We start from the raw sequence: 23,909 nt of genomic DNA on the forward strand, positions 1-23,909 counted from the left end.
CCTGGCGGGCTGCGGTCCAGGGGGTTGCAAAGAGTCAGACATGACTGAGCACACTGAGCATTTGTTGTTCATTAAAATTACACAAAATATCTCAGTTAACACTATCCAATAATCTGGGTTTATTTGTTTCTAATCCCTTTTATATGGATAAGGAATCCAAAACCCAGAAAAGTTAGGCAACTTTCCTATTGTCATAGCCATTGCAAGAGATTTTAAATAATAGCAACTAAATTCTGAAGTCTGTACACAGATCTAGGGGTGCCATGTTGCCATACTTAGGTGAAAGTCTGCCCAGACCAGACGTGGAATCCGGACTTTGGCACTGGGAAGAGGGACTCCCATATTATTCAGATTACACCCGTGTCTGGATCCCAGGCACTGAGCAGAACCCTGGAGAATTCTGTTCTCTTTAGCGCCCCCAAAAACATGTGACACAGGAACAGCCATTGCAAAGTCTTCTGCTGAAAATGAGGGCTTCCCTGATGGCTCAGTTAGTAAGGAATTGCCTGCAATGCAGGAGACCCAGGTTCGATTCCTGGGTTGGGAAGATCTGCTGGAGAAGGGAAAGGCTACCCACTCCAGTATTCCAGCCTGGAGAATTCTGTGGACATTGTATGGTCCATGGGGTCGCAAAGAGTCGGACCTGAATGCATTCCTGGAGACTAGTCCTGGCCCGGTTTGGAGATTCTGTGCCAGACTTTCTCACAAGGCTTCTAGCACAAATATAGTGAACAGGCCCATGCAGAGCACAGGAAAAACTAGGAGTACAAAAGCTTAGGAGGCAAAGGAACACACCTGTGTGTTACAGAATTCTGTTTCTTCCATCTGGTGTCTCTGTTACCCAGGGAAAGAATGGTGCCTTCTGGGTCAGATGAGCTGTGGAGAGGTTTGTTCTAGCTGCCACATCCTCCATAGTAATAGTCTTTGATAACTGGCATTTGAAGTCCTAGCACCTGGTTTGCCCTCGTGATGCTTAAACTGTCACTTCCTAAGCAGAAAGCACTGGATAGAATGCTTAATTGCAGACCTGTCTATGTTCTGTGACTGGTACCCCAGCCCCATAAAGAAATTTGCCCCCTAAAATAACTGGACATCCTTTATCAGGGGAAGCATTGTCTTTCCACCAAGTTACTCAGATCACAAAGAGACGTTGAAACGTGCTCAGAGCACACCTGTATGTGATGTCAGAGGACTTCTCTGCAGCTGAATACTGAGGCACCAAAATGGGAGCAACAGAGCTCTCTGACAGGCGTCATTATACTCCGTCACAGCAGAAACTGTTACCTATAGCTCTGCTCCTTGATGCCTGGATGAAAAAATCAAGGAGAGAGATCTGGGATACAGTGCCAGCTCAGGGGCCAGAGAATTGTGTTCAATGTTGTGAGTGGTTCTAGAATTGTGCAGGGACCTCTGAAACCCTCTGACCCACCCTGAAATTATACCCCTTGATGGGCAATTTTGAAAGTGACACACTTTTGGAATAGCATACAATTTCAGTCCAAACCAAGAGCCAGGGATTAGTAGGTGCTCAATAAATGTCAGTGACTGATTGATCAAAAAGATTAAGCTGTTTCAGCGTAACTGATTTTAGCACAGCAAGGGAAACACTTTAAGGTCAAATCTTAAAGATTTGACAAAACAATAACCTTTCATGTTGACCTCCCTGACTTATTGTTGCAAAGCAGAACTTAGAGTGTTCTTTGTTTAAGAACCATCGACTGTTTTCCTTAGAAAATGAATTCCTGTTCCATGGGAAACTTTGGAAAGTGCAGATATATATAAAGAAGAAAATTTAAATAAATCATATTCCCAACACACAAAGATGAGCCTGGCTAGTATTTTGGTATATTTTCTTCCAGATGGTTAGATAAATATGGAATCATCCAGTTTTATATCTGGTTTTTTTTTTTTTTTTTGCTTTTCAGAGTTAGTATTTTTATCAGAGTATTTAATCATGTCATTTTCTTTGGAATCATTGTAATGGTCTCCATGTAGGACTTCCTGAGACTCAAACATATGGATGTCCCAGAATCTTGTTAAACATTATCTATTGTGGGACATTTCAGTTTTTAATCATTTTTATTATAAAAATAACTAACCCTGTGATAAGTATTATTGTACATAAATCTTTGAGCAAGAAGAAACTTATTACTTTGAGGTAAACTTACTGGGTTTTAAACAAATATGAACGTATTTAAAACTCTTGGTATCTATTGCCAGATTATCCCCCAGAAACAATTGTACCATTGCACCACCATCAGTGGTGTGTGCATGCCATCTCTTGCACTTTGGTGAGCAGTGATTATCATCTTCCTTAGGGGGTCCTTCAGTTGTGTTGGTGGTTGTTCTGAAGTATCTATAATTTTAACTTGTGTCTGCTGCTACTGCTGCTAAGTCACTTCAGTCCTGTCTGACTCTGTGCGACCCCGTAGACGGCAGCCCACCAGGCTCCCCCATCCCTGGGATTCTCCAGGCAAGAACACTGGAGTGGGTTGCCATTTCCTTCTCTGATGCATGAAAGTGAAAAGTGAAAGTGAAGTCGCTCAGTCGTGTCCGACCCTCAGCTACCCCATGGACTGCAGCCTTCCAGGCTCCTCCATCCATGGGACTTTCCAGGCAAGAGTACTGGAGTGGGGTGCCATTGCCTTCTCTATAACCATGTAAATGCATATGGTCTTTTGTGAATTTTTCTATAGATTTTATGCCTGAATTCTGCTTGCTGAACAAAAGAAGTCATCAAGTATCCTGTTAGTGTGTTAGTCGCTCAGTCGTGTCCGACTCTTTGTGACCCCATGGACTGTAGCCCAGCAGGCTCCTCTGTCCATGGAATTTCCCTGAGATAGGTTAAATATTCAGCTATATTTTCACCAGGTTGTTTGTGGTTATATTTTCTGCCTTTAACTATTTTATAACATTTACCTCCCCCGCACCACAACTTTGTTGAGATATCATTGATTTATATCATTGAGTTATAACATTATAACATAAGTTTAAGGTGTACAATGATATATGTATATATTGTGAAATGATTACAACAGTAAAGTTAGTTAATACATCCATCACCTCCCAGTTACAATTTTTTCTTGCTGTTGCTGAGAACTGTAAAAATCTACTCTCTTAAGCAGTTTTCAAATATATAGTACAGTATTGTAAACTTTATACACTGTGTTATAGTGTGCCATATCTCCAGAATTTATTAATTATATCCTATGACCACTTTCACCCATTTCTCCCAGCCCCCACCTCCTGCCCCTGGCAACAACCAGTCTGTTCTCACTTTCTATAGGATCGGTTTTTTTTAGATTTCATATATAAGTAAGAGTATAAATTATATTTCTCTGACTTACTTCACTTAGCTTCATGCTCTCAGAATTCATCCATGTTGTTGCATAGGGCAAGATTTCCTCCGTTTACAGCTAAATATTCCATTGTGTATGTATCTGCCACATTTTATCAGTTCATCTCTCAGTGAGCACTTAGACTGTTTCCATGTCTTAGCTATTGTAAACAATGCCGCAGTGAACATAGGGATGAAAAAGATATCTCTTTGAGATAGTTATTTCTTCTCCTGTGGATATATATCCAGAAGTGGAATTGCTTGGTCGTATGGTAGCTATATTTGTAATTTCTCAAGGAACCAGCATACTGTTCTCCATAGTGGCGGTATCAGCTTACATTCCCACTGGCACTTTACAAAGGTTTCCTTTTCTTCACAACCTCACCAACACTTATTTCTCATATTTTTGACAGTAGTCATTCTAACAGGTATGAGATGATGTCTTACCACAGTTTTGATTTGCATTTTCCTTATGACTAGTGATGTTGAACATCTTTTATAAAGTACCTGTTGGCTATTTGAATATCTTCTTTGGAAGAATGTCTATTCCATTCCTTTATCCATTTTTTAATCAAATTTTGGGATTTTTTTTTTCCAATGAGTTGTATAAATTCCATTTGCTTCCTCTCTTAGAAATTTAAGTAAATGTATTTTCATAGTAGGAAATATATAAAATGAATTATAGGAAAAAATGAAAATGGATCAGAATTCTGTTTGTTACCAGGAATTAATTTCCATGTAAAATTTTGGGGTACTAAATATTTAATATTTACATAATATTAAATATTTTTATATGACTATATATCTTTGGAGGTCTGCACTTTTAACATGAGTTTAACATGAGATCTTAGTGATTTTTGGATCCTGCTTTTTTTAATATATTTTAATATTATGTCATGTAATTGTTACCATGCCATTAAATACTCTCTGAAAGCATAATATTAATATCTGTACAATGTAAGTCACATAAGTATATCATTATTATTTAATCACTTCCATATTGTTGAAAAAAATTTTCCAGATAGCAATTTCCCCTAAATCATTTGTTGAGTAAACGTCCCTTCTCCATGGTGTGTCATGCTTTCCTTATTGTATTAAGAAATGGAACAGCATTTTTTATAAAGGGCCAGATGGTGAGTATTTTAGGCTTTTGAGAGCCATATAGACTCTGTTGACAATATTCAATTCTGCCATTACAGCACAAAAACTGTTAGTAAACAAGTGGGATGTGTGCATCTCAATAAAACTTTATTAAAAAAAACAAAAACAGCTGGCAGTCTACATTTTTCCCATGGCCTTGATTTGCTAACTCCTGTATTAAGGTCATATAACTACTAGAGTATGGTTCTCAAAACTTTGAAAGACAGTTACATAAACTGTTTCCAGAGGAAATTTAGCATAATTTTATCAAGTTTAAAAATGTATCAATTCACTAAATATCCTCTTGCTACTTCATTAATTGATGCTTTATTATTTCAACCTTCTATTTTTCTCAAATAAAAAAGAACAACCAAAAACAATTATTTTAAATGCTTAGAATTATTAGTTGACATTCTTTTCTATTCAATGATAAAAGCAGTTAAGGTTCTGAATTTGTCTCTGTAGCTTTGGCCTCAATCCATGACGTTTTTGTGTGTTATTTTCAAATAGTCTTTAATTTTTTAATACTCTATATTCTTGAGTTTTATTTCCATCTTGACCTGTAATTATTTAGGATACTTTTAAAAAACTTTGAAGTATTGGGTTATTTACTTTTCTTTCTACTATTATGTTTATTTTTAAAATATAGGCCATACATCTTATATTTTAGTATGTATATTGAGATTTTATACTTTGGGCCATTGATCATGATTTGTTAGCATTACTTGGAAGCTAACTAAAAATGTTGTAAAGTTTAGCACAAATGTACTTAATGCCCATATTATATCCTTCATTTCCTTATACTTCTGGTCTGTTTGAGCTGTGAAAACAAGAAACACAATGATATTTCACATATCCCTTTTACATATGACTCTCAATCCGTATTTATTTTACTATAATGATTAATTAGTTTTGTTGTCTATATTTTGGTTCTAATATTTTCTCCATAAATGTTATATATTTTTTGTAAATTTTAACTACATGAACATGTAGTTAATTTGATAATAAAAATTAAAAAATTTTTCCTTTAAATATACTTTCCTTTGCTCTGTGTGTGTGTGTGTGTGTGTGTGTGTGTGTGTGTGTTTTCCTGTCTCTGAAGATACCAGAGTTTGATTTTGATTGTAGTTTTTGAACAAGTTTGAGAACTTTGCCATTTTATCAAATCATTTAGCTCATTTATGTTTAGTTATATAATCTATAATGCTAAAATTTGCATTATACTTTATGCTCTGATAATTGTGTCCTTTATTATCTATCCTTGGGCATTAGTCTATTTTTGTATGCTTATTTTCTCTAATGATGTGTAAATTATACATTCTGTTTTTAACTCTAGTTAGTGGATACCATATACTCTATAAATGTACTTGAAGCTACATTTTATTTATATTATTATCTAGAAAATTTAGTAGCTCTTGATTTCTTCCTCTATATGATCAGGGAATTTACATGTGTCTTTACTTCCATCCTCCTTTCTCCTACCTCATTTTTCTGACTTTTAAAAATGATTTAATATTACTGATAGATAATTTTGTCATATTTTTTCTTTCAAGAATTACTTTTGACATTTACATTGTTTGATAATAATATATCCTTCAAGAATTCCATGTTTTAATATATTTCACCAGTATTTTTAAGTAAAGTTTGCTCATTTTTGTCCATTTTAAAATTTGGGTTACTTTTCTTTATGTTGTTGAATTGTAATATTTTTAAATATATATTTGGATACTAGGTCCTTATGGGATATATGGTTTGCAAATATTTTCTCTCACTCTGTAGGATTTCTTTTCACTTTCTGGATAGTGTGATTTGTGCACAGACAGTTCTCACTGTGATGAAGTTTAATTTACCTATTTTTTTCTTTTGTTGCCTATGCTTTGAGTGTCATATTTAAGAATCAGTTTTCAAATCAAAAGCATAGTGCTTTACTTCTGTGTTTTCTTCTAAGTGTTTCATTGTTTTATCTTTTATATTCAGGTCTTTAATCCATTTTGAATTAACTTTTGCATAGGGTGTGAGGTAGGGATCCAAATTTATTCTTCTGAATGTGGATACCCAGCTGTGGTAGCAATATTTGATTAGGAGTCTATATTCTTCCTCTGTAGAATGATCTTGGAAGCTTTGTTGAAAAATCAACTGAGGCAAAGCGTATGAGTTTATCTCTGGATTCTCAATTTGATTCCAGTGGTCCATAAGTCTATCCTTAGGGCAATACCATACTCTCTTGATTATAGTAGCTTTATGGTGTGCTCCAAAATCAGGAAGTGTGAGTCCTCCAGTTTTGTTTTTCCTTTTCAAGATGGTTTGGTTATTTAGGGCTCCTTGCAATTTCACAGGAATTTTAAAGTGAGCTTCTTCACTTCTATAAAAACGGTCTTTGGGATTTTGATAGCAATTGGAATAAATCTATAGATTGTTTGGGGGAATATTGCTATCTTAAGAATAGTAAGTCTTACAATCTATCAAGTTAAGATGTCCTTCCATTTATTTATATTTTCTTTATTTCAACAATATTTTGTAGTTTCCAGTGTACTAATCTTATATCTCCTTGGTTAAATTTATTCCTCAGTATTTTATTCTTTGTGATGCTATTGTAATAAGAATTGTTTTCTTAATTTCATTCTTATGTTTTTCATTGGACGTGCATGGATTCACAAATGATTGGCTTTGTATTCTGCAATCTTAGTGAATTCATTTATTACCGAGAATACCATTTTAGTGGATTCTTTAGGATTTTCTATATACAAGATCATGTCCCCTGTGAATACAGATAATTTTTCTTCTTCAGTTTTTATATAGATACCTTTATTTCTTTCTAGCCCTGGCTAAGACCTCCAGTGCTGTGCTTAATAGAAGTGGTGAGAGCTGCTTCTTCGTCTTGTTCCTAATGTAAAAGGAAAGCTTCCAATCTTTCACCTATAAGTCTGATGTTTTAATATATGTCCTTTTTCAGATTGAGGAAATTCCCTTCCATTTCTAGTTTTTTGAGTGTGTTTATCATGAAAAAGCATTGGATCCTTTTCAGGCATTTTTAAATTATATTATTTTTTTTTTTTTAATTTTAATTGGAGGCTAATTACTTTACAATATTGTATTGGTTTTGCCATACATCAACATGAATCTGCCACGGGTATACACGTGTTCCCAATCCTGAACCCCCCTCCCACTTCCCTCCCGATACCATCCCTCTGGGTCATCCCAGTGCACCAGCCCCAAGCATCCTGTATCCTGCATCGAACCTGGACTGGCGATTTGTTTCTTATATGATATTATACATGTTTCAATGCCATTCTCCCAAATATATTCTTTTTAATTTCAATATCTTACATTTTAAAAGAATTGAGTAAGTTGTATGAAGTCAGCTTTCTTATCATCTGATTTTTTGTTTGTTAGAGATACTCATTATTTTTTTAATTGATTTTTATTCTAAAACATATGCTTCCTAAATTTTTCTTTTACTTCTTCCAGTTCTTCCAGTAAATATTAAAAAATATTTATATTAGCTATTTCTCTCTGTACATTTGAGCAAGACAGAGGTCCATTTTTCACCACGAGGTCATTAGTGTTCTGCCGTCCACACTTCATACTGGCTAACTCCTCCCTGGGTGTTGATCTAGAAGGATAATTATAGCACAAAAGCCTTTGTCAAAGTTCTGTGTCGGGCACTCCCTCATTTAATGCGCCGCAGAGCTGAGGTCAGGTGAGGGGGCTTCTGCTTCTGACAATGGTCTATTGAATATAGAGAAGACAATTTACCTCTGACGACGTTGGGATATGTGTTTATATGTGTACCCAGAACCAGTTTCCATGAGAGTTCACCTATGGTGGCCCACGTGGCTCTGGTCACCACTCAGCATGTAGTCCCTATTAACCCTTGCTGGCTCTTTGCAAAGTCTAAATGGAGTCTTAGCATGGAGGCAGCCTGAGAAGTGCAGATTCAAGGGTGAAATGAATGGCCTTGGTTTGTAGCCCCACCCCTCTACCCCACCAAAAAAAAAAAAAAGCCAGAAAAGACTTTTTGAAAGGGAAAATTGGTCATGAATTGACCTGTCTTTCATCAACAAAGGCCCAAGTTTCTTTTTTAAATTTTTTATTTTGTGTTGGGGTAGAGCAATGTTGTTATGATTTCAGGTGAACAGAAAAGGGACTCTGCCATATATTTTTGGTTATTTGTTCTTCCCCAAACTTCCCTCTCATCCAGGCTGCCATATAACATTGAGCAGAGTTCCATGTACTAAACACTAGGTGACAAAGGCCCGAGTTTCTGGTATCAGTCCCAAAAGTATTTTTCAGTGCTCCCTGTGCACGAAACACTTTTCTAAGTGCCTCACAGGTATCAGTTATATAGTCCTTGTAACCCACTCTCAGAGAAGGCAATGGCACCCCACTCCAGTACTTTTGCCTGGAAAATCCCATGGACGGAGGAGCCTGGTAGGCTGCAGTCCATGGGGTCGCTAGGAGTTGGACACAATTGAGCGACTTCATTTTCACTTTTCACTTTCATGCATTAGAGAAGGAAATGGCAACCCACTTCAGTGTTCTTGCATGGAGAATCCCAGGGACGGGGGAGCCTGGTGGGCTTCCGTCTGTGGGGTCACACAGAGTCAGACACGACTGAAGCGACTTAGCAGCAGCAGCAACCCACTCTATTATATTTTATAGATCATGACACTGAGGCACAAAAATGAGAAATAACTTTCCAAAGTCATGCAGCTACTAAGCGGCGAGGTCAGCGCTGAACCCCTAGCCTGCCTCTCACCCCTTAACCACACCAGCAATAGTTCCTCCTTCAGCTTCTCTGACCCCCAGGGGGCATCTAAGCTCTGGCAGATGATACCTTCTCCTTAGGGCCTGACTGGTTTTGAATCACATTCCTAGTTTCCTGTTGCTGTTGAAATTTTGCATCACTTTGGGTGCTTTTGTGAGTACTTCAATAACCTAGGGATTCTAGCCTCACTAGCAGCTACCATTTTAACTCAGAAGTCCTCCTGGAATTCTTTGCATATAAACTTGATCTTAATGATGGTGCTTATTTTACGGATGAGAAAATCAAAGACCAGAAAGATTAGACAACCTCCCCCGAGACATAGAATTATGATGGCCAAACTGTAGAGAACTCATCCTTTACCTGGTTTGTTACCCACTAGATTTTTGCCAGGTGAACTGTCCAAAAAACTGCTGAAGTAAAAATGCAGCTGTCTTGCCTAACCTGCTTCAAAAGATCCATCCATCCTCAAAAGCCACAGGCAAACTTTAGCTTGATATTATTTAGCCTGTTTGATTTCTTCTTACACTGGAAAATGGAAAACAGACCCTTAACTGAGATTTTCCTCAAATTAGGCTGTGTGAAAAATGCCTTTTTGAGCTCTTTTATTTGACATCCTATTAATTTTTTAAAACTCCTATTGTTTTGTTCCTGGCAGAATGTTTCAGATGTGAGACAAATGTACACATTGAGGGAAACTTCCTTAATAAGCTATGTTCGCCTCAGACCACAGAGGTTACTTAAAAATACCAGGGTATCCACCTTGTCATACATTTATCTGGCATATTTAATTGATAGAAACTTCTGGTTTAGCCTATTATCAAAGTATGTGATAAATTGTTGAACACATGGCCTTAATGATGCTCTTGGCATCTCACTCTAGAGAGAAGTTCAACCATTGTTGGGGGAAGCAGCTTCCTGGCATGTGTATTGCAGAAACTCAGAGGCCGTCCTGCCTGGGTCAGGCTGCATTTTAGTACATACGCCCAGAGTCCCTTAGCAAGCAGGAGAGGAAGCCGTATTTACATCCCTACTAGCACCAATTATGGTAAACACCAGCCATTTTGACTTTAGCCCTTTAATAAAAATCCACTGAATTTCAGGTTTTAAAGTCAGGCTCTCATAGCAGAACCAAGTAGGAGAGAAAAGAATGGAATAATTGGAGGCTGCTGTCTTTTCACTTCCCACATAAAACTATTTGAAGAGACAGGCCAGAACTTTAAACAGGAGACATCAAGAAAAGTAATTTGAATGTCGGTTGTCGTGACTTTAGGGTGTGTGCTTAAAGGACTTTGCTCCCATCTCTTCCCAGACATACTTCAATGACAACATCCTTACCCTGATACGGACCCTGGTGACTGGAGGAGCCACACCGGAGCTGGAGGCTTTGATCGCCGAGGAGAATGCACTCCGAGGGGGCTACAGCACCCCCCAGACGCTGGCCAACAGGGACCGCTGCCGTGTGGCGCAGTTAGCGCTGCTGGACGGGCCCTTTGCGGACCTGGGGGTGAGTTCAGGGGGCAGAGGGCACCTGAGCCTGTTAGGTGGAAATGACCGGATCTGAATGTGTCAGGCTAGCCCCCTGCCTTTGGTTCTTTCCACATGAAGAGAGGTATCAGAGGTGATGCTTGTGGTTGACTGTGTATCAGGCACTGTGCTTTATGGATTCATTCATTGAATCCCCACGGTGACCCTTTGGCATAGGTTCTCTTATCACATGCTCTAAGGAAACTAGGGCTCAGAGAAACCAAGGACTGGCCCTCTCAGGGAATTTGCGCCAGGAATGTTGGTTTCAGAGCCCACGGGCTTACTGACTCTCCTAGAGTATCTTCTGCCACAAGATGGGAGGCCTCAGGTGGTTTCAGAAGCACACAAGTTAGGGAACCCATTCTGCAGGTCTTAGTATGGATCAGGGCTGCTGCTGCTGCTAAGTCACTTCAGTCGTGTCCGACTCCGTGTGACCCCATAGACGGCAGCCCACCAGGCTCCCCCATCCCTGGGATTCTCCAGGCAAGAACACTGGAGTGGGTTGCCATTGCCTTCTCCAATGCATGAAAGTGAAAAGTGAAAGTGAAGTTGCTCAGTCATGTCCGACTCTATCGACCCCATGGCCTGCAGCCCACCAGACTCCTCCGTCCATGGGATTTTCCAGGCAAAAGTACTGGAGTGGGGTGCCATTGCCTTCTCATGGATCAGGGCTACTTAACCCCAACTGCACATTAATTGCTCTGCCAGAGTGCCTGAAGCAAGCTGGAATGTGGCACCCAAAAGGAGGCATGGGTCACCTCTGCAGCGAGGAATGGGGCTAGGAGAGAGTGACTAGTTCCAGCCTCAGAATTAAGAGAACTCAGTCTGGAATTAGAGACATAAAGGATCCACATGAGAGGCTATTGGTTGGGCCAGTGGGTCTAGAGACACATAATAAGCTACAGTGTTCTGAAAACCACTAATGTCAGGGTCAGGCCCAGAGTCCTGGCCATCAGTGTTTTTTAAAAGCTCTGGGGACTATTATATTTCTGGAGGAGGACATGGCAACCCACTCCAGTACTCTTGCCTAGAGAATCCCATGGACAGAGGAGCCTGGTGGGCTACAGTCCAGAGTCACAAAGAATCAGACAGGACTGAAGTGGCTTAGCACACATGCAGGCGGGCTGTTAATTCTGGGTGTGGACTCAGCCACTCCCCCACTGCCCTCCCTGCTACAGAGGTGACCCGGGCCTCCCTTCCGGCTCCACGCATCAGCCTGCTTCAGGCACTCTGGCAGAAGTATGCATTCTTAGTTGACCCTTATTCCCAGCCCAACTCCATGAATGTATTCAACGGCTGGAACCAGCAGTCTTAAGAGCCAGTAAGCCTATTGTATGAACAGTACTGCCTGCCACCCAGAAAGTCCAAATAGTGGAGAAGGAGCCAAGGAAAGGGTCACTTTCTCCATGTCTTCTGAAACTGTGATGCTAATTTGCACGTGTTTTAGTTTGGTGAGGGACAAAAATCTGTGTTAGACTTAGAGCTTCTTTAAAAGGTCATCTCCATAGCTGGTGGCTCTTTTTATCTATCATTTACTCACTGGTACACCTCAGTGGTAAAGAATCTGCCTTCCAATGCCAGAGATGTGAGTTCAATCCCAGGGTCGAGAAGATCCCCTGGAGAAGGAAATGGCAGCCCGCTCTGGTATTTTTGCCTGAGAAAATCCCATGGACAGAGGAGCCTGGCGGGCTACAGACCATGGGGTAGCAAAAGAGTCGGATATGACTTAGCGACTAAACAATAACACTTTAAAAGAACAAGGACTTTAAATAATGGTAAGATCTGGTTCCAGTTGTGTTCTCGAGCATGAGGCCCATCTGGCAGTTTCAGTAACAGGAAGGACAGATGCAGTCACTTTATTCCCAGTGAAGTCAGCCCTTGGTGCCCTTCCTGTGTTAATGCCTGAAGCTAGCTGGCTGCAGGAAGCCAGTGCTTCTGGGTGAGTTTGCTTTCACATTCCTCGTCTGGCCCCAGACCCTTGGAAAATGACTGTGAACTGATTAGAACTGTGAATCCCAGTTATTCAGCCTGCAGACCTCCAGCTCCTGGGGAAACACATTCTCTTCCACCCTTGCCATCTCCAAGGTCTGTAAATTGTGCTTTTCACACAGTCCTTCTCTGAAAGAGCCTGTCACCATAGTACCTGGTGGGGTCTTTTCTTCTGGTAGTGATTTTAATTATCACTTGAGCAGTTTTGACAATGCGGTCAGATAACTGTGGTTGCAACTGAGCTGGGGCTAAACATCATCAACATTTTGCAGAGCTGATTTCTACTCCTTAGCCGAACAGACATCTGAGACCTTCAAGCTTATATCATACCTTAAAGTGAGGAGAGGCACCGGCTCCTTAGACCTCTCATTCCTGCAGATGAAAAACTGGAGACAACCAGAGGAAAACCCTTTCTTATTTGATCCCAAAAAGTCACCAACATTGGGGTGTAGGCTATAAAGCACATTTAACTTCTTCAGCCACTGTTCCTCAGCACAGACCCTCCGACTCAGGAGACACTAGTGTGAGCTTTCATGAAAAGGCCCTTCCCTCCCACCCCCAGGACCTTTTTTTTCAGGCAAATAAAAATGATTTTTCTCTCTGCTCTTTTGTTGTCTCCCAGGATGGTGGTTGTTATGGTGATCTGTTCTGCAAAGCTCTGAAAACATACAATATGCTTTGTTTTGGAATTTATCGGCTGAGAGATGCTCACCTCAGCACCCCCAGCCAGTGCACGAAGAGGTGAGTATGTTTCCAATCTGCCCTCCCAAAGGCAGAGACAAAAATGCCCTCTGTTGTCTCCCACAAGGAGGGCAAAAGTCTACATGCATGTTCTCAGCATGCAAATTGCTCTGCCCATACTAAATCCAGTGCTGACTTTGGTGGTGGTTATGGGAAGCTTCTTTCTTTCATTACAATAGCAAGTATAAAGACATTGTGGGGAGAATTCAAGTTTTATGGGATGGTTCCATCCATCTATCACCTAATTACACAAGTCTGAAGGAAAACATCCTCCAGACTCCAGCTACTGGGATAATTCTGTTGGTATCTCATATAGAAATACTTCATATTGCTACTGTTTAAGGTAAATGATTCCTTTGCCCTGTCTTAGACATATATATATACACACCTATACACACACACACACACACACACACGTATATACCTGTTGTTGTTGTCTAGTTGTTCAGTAGTGTTTGACTCTTTGCAACCCCACGGACTGTGGCTGGCCAGGCTTCTCTGTCCATGGGATTTCCCAGGGAAGAATATTGGAGTGGGTTGCCATTTCCCTCTCCAGGGGATCTTGCTGACCCAGGAACTGAACCCATGTCTTCTGCTTGGCAGGCGGATTCTTTACCACTGCACCACTGGGGACGTGCGTTCTCTCTCTCTCTCTATATATATACACACACACACACACACACACACACACAAGCACATATATATATATATATTTAATTTTTATTGGAGTGTAGTTGATTTGCAATGTTGTGTTAGTTTCAGGTCCACAGCAAAGTGATTCAGTTATATATATATTCTATTTTCATGGACACATATATTTTTACTTAATGTATTTTTCAGTTGACTCACTTTTTTACTTTTATATATTTACTTTAAAGAAAACTGTATATTATTGCCTGAAGCAGAAAAAAGATTACAGTTCATGTATGCTAGTTATATTTCTCTAATACACGTTAAAGTAAATTCACAGCAGCCTAAACTTAAAAGTACATCCTAGAATTGTCAGTCAGTGTGTTTGTATGATATACCTCAGGAAACAATGCCATAGAGATAGATGAGTGTTTCTCAGACCTACTTGCAGAGTAGAATCTCCGGGGGTGCTTTTTAAAAGTACTCTGATTACTCTGACTTAACTGGTATGAAATGAAAATATGAAGTTTGAATGCCCAGAGATTATACAATAGAGCCAGAATTGAACATAATTTCTGTAGTCTAGCAGATTCTCAAAGTTAGGTGAACATGAGAATCATCTGTAAAACTTATTAAAACACAAATTGCTTGATCCCCAATGCATAGTGTCTGACTCAGTAGGACTTGAGTGGAGTTGCTTAAGAATTTGCATTTTGACAAGGACCTACTGTATAGCACAGGGAACTATATTCAATATATTATAATAACCTAAAATGGAAAAGAATCTGAAATAGAACATATATATATAACTGAATCACTTTGCTGTATACTTTGCTGTAAATCAAATATACATCAGCTACAAAAAAAGAATTTACATTTTTAAGAAGTTCTCAGATGATGCTTATATATCTGGCCGGAGAACCACACTTTTGAGATCCATTACTAGAAATGAAATGGTGATTTTTTAGTCATATCTGATATTAATTAGGGAAAAAGGTGATCTTTGAGGAGAACAGTTAAAGCCTGAGAGACACATAGGCAGGGAGGTGTTTTATAGCTTTCCATTTGGTGAAATCACTCACCAACGTTGATTTTTAAAAGATAAAGAGGGAGAGAGGACTAAGGTTTTGCTAGATGGTGGTAAACAAAGATACTGTGATATGGGTGTGAGATTGTTGTAAGATTCTAGGATAAGAGATGCAGGGCAGTCCTTGAAACCTCCTGTATGCGCTTGTGCGTCTCAGGATCAGAAGGGAACTTGATACTGTACTGAAGTGGGTATACAGACCACAGGAAGCACCACTTGTTTTCTCCCTTGTCTAGCGCTAATTCAGAATCTCTGGGAGGGCTTATGGCTGACTTCCTCTGTGGAGCTAAACAAATTTGTTCCACTACGTAGATACTGTCTAAGGCCTTGGGCTGGCTGGAATCCTCGGGTAGACCTGGTTTGGTTCAGAGAGGTGAAATCTCCACCACCTTATCCTCATTCTGTGACTTCTTTGCTCTCCGCATCCAGGTATGTCATCACCAACCCCCCGTACGAGTTTGAGCTCGTGCCGACGGACCTGATCTTCTGCTTAATGCAGTTTGACCACAACGCCGGCCAGTCCCGGGCCAGCCTCTCCCATTCCTCCCACTCATCCCAGTCCTCTAGCAAGAAGAGCTCCTCCGTCCACTCCATCCCATCCACGGCAAACCGACAGAACCGGCCCAAGTCCCGGGAGTCCCGAGACAAACAGAAGTACGTGCAGGAAGAGCGGCTCTGATGTGTGTATCCACTGCCTCCGTGTGTGAAACTGTATCTGCCACTCATTTCCCCAGTGGGTGTTTCCAACAGTAACTTCCCCCATTTTCCCCTGTAGTCCCCCCTTTTTTTTACACATATTTGCATATGTATGATAGTGTGCATGTGGTTGTCATTTTTATTCCACCACCATAAAACCCTTGAGCACAACAGCAAATAAGCAGACGGACCAAAAGTTATTTATGATTCTAGGGGAAAAATAACCCAAAGGCATGCTCCAGACATAAATAGCTCACTGCAGGAATGAGTTCACAGATGAGAAGGGAGTGCGTGTGATCCCCACGTCAGTTATGCAAAGCAAGTTTAGTTAGTGTAGAAAAGTTTATTCTGATGTATCAGTTTTATCAGGGTGCTTTGGGTTTTGATTTCGTTGTTGTTTTCCTTTCTTTCCTTCTCTTGATTTTTTTATATATACACAATAATATATATATACACACACATGTATTTGAAACAAGCAACCCCAAAGCAACGGAAACGTATCTATCGATGGTTTCTACTCTCTGGGCCGAAGTATCTCAAAGCATTTCAATGTCTTTCGCCATTTGTGTCGATGGTGAAATGCACTTGCTTGTTAGAACATCGGAGATTTTTTTTAGTTACTCACCAAGGCCTTTTGTCCCTGAGCTAGCTTCCTTTGAGAGTCTATAGGAACATTTCTACCCTTACTGTGGCGGAAAGACTAGTATTCCATTCTTGGATGTATCAAATGCAAGTCATTTCATTTAAGTGAAAAGAGGTTTGATTGCATATTGTTATTCTGTCTCCTTATGCTGCCATATGAATAGCTATGTTTTTTCTCTCACTTTTGACATTTGGGATGAAAAGCCATATGTATCATAAATATCAGATGTAAGTCATTAAAAACTGCCTTCCTGGGACTTTTACATCTTTTAAAAGGTGAATTACCTACCTTATGTACAGAATAAATAATGCTCAGGAAAGAGCAAGTATTTTTCCACGCATTCTCTGGGGACCTTTTTACTCCCCTTTGTTTGATCAGCTAGGGCCCCAGTGCCACAGAGGAGCAAGGGCTGGGGCCATGGTAGAGAGAGAGGGAGATAAACCCAGCGGCAGATCATGCTTTTCTAGAAGCCAGCATGCTAAATAAATCAGAATGTAGGAGGATCAAGCCACAGTTGATTCCACAAAGACAAAAGCCAGCTTCAACTGTTGGCACAGCTGCATGATGCTGGCTGTTCCAGAGCAGAAAGCCAGTGGGAGAAATTCCTCATCGTCAGTTGCTTTAACGTAGCCAATCTACTTAGGCAGGTGAATGACAGTCATAGAGAAGGACCCCTTGTCATTAACAGATGGGAGAGAAGAAAAAGAGTGTAACAGTGAGCCAAACACATTTTGGTATAATTCTTTTTTTCTTTCATTTTCTTTCTTCCTTTCTTTTTTAAACAGTTAGTAAGCATGAGCAAAAAAGTAGAGAAATACCCTTTTTTCAATATGCAGTTTTCAGATATTTTATGCATGCAAACCATGCTTTAGGCAATGTACAGTAGTTCTTAAATATTGGCCAACTCCACCATAATCAAATTCTTGTGAGGATGGACTAGCCTTGGGCTGCTATATATATAAATATATATATTTGAAATGTTTATTTGAAAACAAATTTCAGTGAACAGCACAGGTGTTGGGGTGGGGGGAGGAAAATGTCACAGCTGTAACCATCTCTAAAAAGGTGTTTTTATGGTGAATGTTTTGGGTTTAGATTTTGAATCCCCTGTCCCCCCAAGCATGATAGTTTTGAGATCTGCTTGCTGTGTGAATTGACAAGCACTTTTACTGACGAAATAGTGAGGCTTACTCAAAATCTCCATCCCCACACCCAAGACAGGGCAAGGCGGTGTTCCAATCAGTATTCGAGTGGGCAGTCATTGTATACATGGATATTAAAAAGCCCTATGAGTGGAAGATTTTTTCAAATTATTTTTGTCCCCATGTATTGATTTATACATTACATACAACTATCTTTTTTATATATAATTATATATATACACATATATACGTATATATATGTATATGTATATATATACATACACACATATCCCCTAGTTTGGGATCATGAAGAGCTATTCATGCATTCTTTGCAAAGGAGGTTATAAAGTTATGCCCTCAGAACATTTATAACTATAAGAATGTGCCAGTTAAAGTGCTCAACAGGAAATATGACAGTTTAAAAGCGTTGTAAAACTCACATAGCTTACTTCTCTCTCTAAAGTGCAACAAGGATGAATAGAATGGGCCAAGGTATGACAATTAATGGTTCTGCATGACCTAGCCACTGCTGGGGGTTTTCTTCTATAACATTGTCCTTGTGAAAACTTTTGTGAAATTAAAAAAAAAAAGGAGTTACAAATTTTATTCTGTTATTGGTTTGTTTATTTTTATTTTTATTGTTCTGTTTGTGGGTTTATTTATTTTGTTTTGCTTTTTTTCCCCCCTCCCCACCTCCCCTCCTCTCCCCTTCCTTCTTCTCCCCCTTCCTCCACTTTCTAAATTGCTCAGTGCAATGAGGCTGTCCTGCTGCTACTGCTAGACCCCTTAGAGTTTGTTTTGGTGTTCTTGGGGTTGGGGTTGGGTAATCTGGGGGGAACTTCTCTCCATCTGGCTTGCCTTTCAATCTGCACGTGGCCTCCCTGCCCACCTTGGTACCTTGCTCCAAGTTCAAAAGCATTTTCCCATCAAGAAACCCAGCTTCCTCCACCTCCCCCCATCACCATCACCCCAACCGAGTACCCCATCAGTCTGTCCACATCTCTGTGTTTATCTTGGCAAGACCAACTAAATCAAGTGACAATGCCAAGTGATAAACTTTTCTGGAAAACATTTGCAGCTCTTCCACTTGGCAAACCTGCTTCTTGGTGAATAGTTTACCCTCCTTTCGATTTAAACCAGGAGGATTATTAACGGGTAAAAAAAAAAAAAAATTTGATCTTCTTGAAGTTGGATCAGAATGACTCCCAAATTAAAGCTGTTTAGCTATATGTAAAAACTCAATAGCCCGTACCCAGTTATCTGGGGGTTGATGATTCAGTCTCTGTATTACCTGGGTCTCTTCTCCCACCTGCCTTTCAGACATTTGTGAAATCCCAACCAGAGATTGGGCAGATAGAGAGAAGTAAATCCAAAATGCGTTTTATATACAATCTGTTAGCAGCTATGATGAGATGATCTTGTGATGGGAATGGAGGGGGAACAGACTGACTTGCAATGAAATTTGGGGATGTTCTCTGGACTTCAGGCATACAACTGAAAGTTGATTATACTTGGCTAATGATATATTCAGTGATGAAAAAGGGATCATTATTACTTCTATTTTTTATGAGTCCAAACTACAATCTTGTTTTTCCTCAGTTGAATGAAGACTCTCTTCCAGTGTTTTCCATGTGACCCCCAAATTCTCATCCTTCTTTCAGGTTCTCTTAGCAAGGAGGCATTCAAGGTTTTCACGTGATACCTCTCCTCTTCCCCCTCCCCACCCAAAGAATAAGTAGGTCAGGGTGGAAAGTGAAAGGTTATTTGAAGAGAAAGTATGTGTACTTAAAGAGAACAACAGCTAGAAACTCAATTATCTGCACCATTCTAAAAGAGAAGCAATTTGTAAGCCATTCAATTCAATTTGTTTTAGGCTTTGAAAGGGGTGAAGCTTAAGTAAATGGACAGAACAGGAGGCACAGTGAAACCTCAGCCTCAACACTCAGGTGATCATGAAATCAACATCCCTAATGGCTGCTACCCAGGTCCCTTCCTGAAGCCGGTTCAAATGGATAGAGGGAGACTTGGACCCTTACAGTTAGATTTCTACCACCATTAGGAGAGGTTTCAAATTCTGAGTTTAGTCACTAAGTAGTGTCCAACTCTTTTGCGACTCCATGGACTGTAGCCCGCCAGTCTCCTCCTTCCATGGATTTCCCAGCCAGAATACTGGAGTGGGTAGCCATTTCTTTCTCCAGGGGATCTTCCAGACCCAGGGATTGAACCCAGGTCTCCTGCATTGCAAGCAGATTCTTTACCATCTGAGCCACCAGGGAAGACCATACAGGCTATGACCCAGAACCTTACTATCAATATGTGCTCAATACATATTTTTGAAATAAATTGATCTTAAATATTGTTATATCTTTAGTCACTTGATAAATTATCTTCACCTCCTTGGTTTATCTTACAAAAATTCAAGGAATGCCCGTAGGTGCTTCATAGTGCTATCATGCTGTTGACACTTTCTTGGGCTGAGTACACAGCTTCTGAGAGAAGGGAACAGTCCTGTGAGTTCAGTGAGAGGAGAGACTTGACTGTGCCTTCTGCCAGCATCATCAAGATCCCAGATGACCAGAAAAACCTTTTGACTGGCTCCTCTTCAGCATGGGAAAAGCTGAAAGGTGTCTGTATCCCAATAGAGGCAATTAAATCAACCTGCCAGGTTTCTATAGCAACAGGCTCCTGAAGGAGAAAGAAGAGGGTGCAGAAACTTCAGGGACTGCAGAAGTCAAGACAGGGTAAAAAAAAAAAATCAGTCTCTCAATCAGCTTCTTTCAGCCCATCACTGCTTTGTCATAAGGTGATGAAGTCCATGTGGGCACCCGTCACTAACCTGGTAGACTATGTCCCACCATGAAGTTGTACATCCATCACCTAGGGAGGTAAGAGGGATTATTCCCTGCCACTTGAAAGAGAGGAGTGAAAGTCAGTCTCTATTGAGTGTCAGGAGGGGGCAGTTGTTCTGCTTAGGGAACGGCAGCATCAGACTTACAGTTAAAAGGGGTCACACCAGAGAACTGCAAAGGAGCAAGACAGCTTTTATAAGGGAAAATTACTCTGATTCTATTGCAGTTTTCATTTCTAGCCATACTTTGTCCACGGAAAGGAAAGGAGACAGTAGGGGTGGGTGGGGTCCACTGGGGCCTTGGGGTCTGCTGGGCAGAGGGCGAAGGCCAGACTAGCTCTCAGAAGCTCTCACACAGTATTACCTTTGAAGGATTGAGCTCTTTGTTAGCTCTTACTGTTCTCAACTATTATCTCTATCCAAATGGAATCTTTCCCTTTCAAACCCTTTCTGTTTCAACCTCAGCTAGTGGTATAGCAAGAAAAGGCCCAATTATTCCAAATACCTTTGCTGTATCATCATCTCCCTTTTCATGTGCTCTTCTCTTGGGAGTGTTAAGAGAAAAGGCCAGATCCCACAGCACTGACAACCCACAGCACCAGAAAACCCAGCAGTTATGTCAGCCCAGATCATGAGCCCTTCTCTGCCATAGCCCACTCCTCTGGGATCCTTCATGGCTGGAGGAAGTCCTGACCCTTATTCTAGACCTTCGAAGGTCAGTGATGAAAGTAGCAACGGAAGACATGGATGTCTTGCAGGTGGGGTAGGGCCCCTGCCAAGTTGAAAGCCAATATTTCAAAGACACAAGTACCACTGAAAGTCGTCACCCCTTCCTTTCCTCCTCTTCCTAAGGAGGGATATCCAGTCAAATCCTTCTTCACCATCTCTGCTGCCACAATCCCCATTCTTCTGGCCAGCCCCCAGGTTTACACACCTCAGTTCTCCACCCCTAGTTCACCTGTAATCACACCAAAAGGTATCACCTATTCTTATGTCCTTTGGCACTGAGTACTCATATTCATGCTAACCTTATGCATAGTTAACTAACCGTAACTAAAATCTAACACACTCCAAGTGCTTACCATGAGTCAGACACTCTTCTAAGCACTTTATGTATATTAACTTATTCAGTTCTCCAGAGAACCTCAGATGTAGATGCAGTTAGTATTCCCATCTGAAAGATACAGGATTCAAGGGACAGATTTGTTCGAAGTCACCCAGCCAGGAAGTACCAGAGAGGTGTTTAAAACTAAAGTCCATGAACTTTATGCTATAATGCCCCCTAATATTACCAACAATACTGATAGCCTTAACAGCTCACATTGATGTATCATGTATGTAGATAAGTGCTTCATGGACACTAACCCCTTTCATCCAGACAACACCATTAGAAAGACCATTAGCCTCATTTTACAGAAGAGAAACTGAAGTTAAGATAAATTATGTAACAACTCACTCAGAGCCAGGAATTAGTATGTGAGAGAGCCAGACGCTCTCACAGTAGCCAGACAGTAGGTAAGACCCTTGGCCTTACGTACTGTCCTATGCCATCTCCTTGGTTGCAGTGGATAGCTTGTGGCCTGTCTGGTCTTGATAGCTGATGCCTCCCAGTGGCAGTGTCCTGACTCTCTGCAGTTATTTTCTGGGTTTGATCTTATTCCACCAGCCTACTTGTCACAGACTGAAATGCCACTCCTTCCTTGACTTGAGGCACGTCACACATTCTACTCACAGTGATGGAACCATGTATCACATCTTCAAGAACTTATTAACAAATGAATTTCTTTTTCTTTGGTAGGGAGGAGGGCCTCAAAACCAGATCATTGCCCTTCTCATTCTAGGGATAAAAATAAAGCCCCCAGAAGTCTTTCTGGCTTGTGGGGTGTGACAGGGAGAGGAGACCAGCTCAGGGCTTTGGACTGACCTTGGACCACTCCAACACTCACTCGAATTCCTTCCCTGAGTACTCTTCCTTATGGCCAGTTTTGTAAGCGCCCAGTGATGCAGCTCCTTCTTTGGAAGGCAAAGTTCGATAACCCCAAGTGTCATTGTCGTAGCAAGGCTCTCTCCATTGGAGCAGAATGACTGACAGTCATTACAGTGTGGTTCCTGTCAAGCCTTTTGGGAGAGGCACCTTTGCCCCTACCCATTTTAGCCTTCATCTGTTTCCATTTCTTCAACATCTTATCTAACCAAGTCTCCAACAACACAGTTGTTTATATCTTACAAGGCACCTGAATTAAAAAGCCTGTTTCTCAGGCTCATCACCAGGATATGCTTTAAAACAACTCCTTTCTGTGCAGAAGCTGAATGGTCAACACAGGGATGACTCTGCTTAGATTATTTTTATGGCAAGAAATGTAAAAGGAAAGAGAGAAAGGCACTTAAATGGGGAAATAATGCTCTCTTTCTTACAGACAGCAGAAGGAAATTGATACTCTCTCTGCCGTGAAAGGTCAAAATGCCAACTTTGAGTTGAACTGTAAAGACTAAATTCTGAACAATTATTCTCTGCAGCAGTTGTAAAAATTTCAGCAAATTGCAGCTGTCTTAGGTCTTTCACCCAGAAGACCTACTCGTTTCCATCAGCAGAGTTCACTCTCCCTTCCAACCTGGCATGTCCAACCTAGCACTAAATCCTTTTGCAAAATCAGTCCGCAGAAGGGTACAGCCAAAACCAAGAGCAGCTCAGGCAAACAGCACAGACACTGGGTTCAGCTCTTCTGAAAATCATCCTTATACGTAAACCATTGGAAAAAGTCATAGTTTGAAATTGTTTCATCGGCCTGGCAATGCTTTTAAAACATGATAACCATCATACTTTACTCCTCTCTGAAAGGTTAGTTTAATCGTAGACCACAAAAAAATTGGTTTCCACAAATGCGTAATGGTTCACTATGTCACACTTGAACTAAATGGTTTTTTAAATGGAGCTGAAATTATTTTGATGTGTACACAGTCCCGGATTTCTATACAACCTTTTTTAACCAGCCCATCAGGAACCTTGCCTCTAAAGCCTCATTAATAATTCAGATGTGCTGATGACTTTAAAAGATCTATGGAATTGAAGCTTAGGAGGGGAAAAAAAAAAAAAAAAACTCTGCTTGACAAAAAGATAAATGAATGTAGAAAGAAGCTGTAGGAGTCTGGCAAGCTGTAGATCATCTCAGAACAGATTGTAACTTTATCATTCTGTCAGGGGGAATAATTTAAAGCACTTAATCAGTTAGCTTCACTGTGAGGATGTAGCATTATGAATTCCTATCGTCCAATCTGTTCAAATCAAAGTGAACTTAATTATAATAGGTGAGAGAGCCAGTGCAGGAAGGAGAAGGGGTGGAGAATGATGCAAGAGGCAGGAAGT

At 40.5% G+C, this 23,909-nt stretch overlaps 1 protein-coding gene across 19 annotated transcripts in view; it reads left to right on the plus strand.

The window, feature by feature from the left end:
- Positions 1-23,909, plus strand: part of KCNMA1 (potassium calcium-activated channel subfamily M alpha 1) — a 779,939-nt gene that overhangs the window by 748,314 nt on the left and 7,716 nt on the right. For 9 of the 19 annotated variants that reach the window (XR_015156775.1, XR_015156776.1, XM_086381837.1 and 6 more), the window contains 3 exons: positions 10,555-10,749; positions 13,381-13,499; positions 15,646-15,870. Coding sequence is in view for 17 of the 19 variants with exons in the window: in XM_086381837.1 (XP_086237963.1) it covers positions 10,555-10,749; positions 13,381-13,499; positions 15,646-15,870 (539 nt within the window). In the remaining 2 variants the exon portion in view is untranslated. Of the gene's footprint in view, positions 1-10,554; positions 10,750-13,380; positions 13,500-15,645; positions 18,304-23,909 lie in introns of those variants that run through there. The other 10 variants (XM_086381836.1, XM_086381828.1, XM_086381842.1 and 7 more) reach the window with 2 other exon arrangements.

This window comes from Bos grunniens, chromosome 28, assembly GCF_055505025.1.
Source record: "Bos grunniens cultivar Pamir isolate PY7600 chromosome 28, Bosgru_T2T1.0, whole genome shotgun sequence".
NCBI classification, from domain to species: Eukaryota; Metazoa; Chordata; class Mammalia; order Artiodactyla; family Bovidae; genus Bos; species Bos grunniens.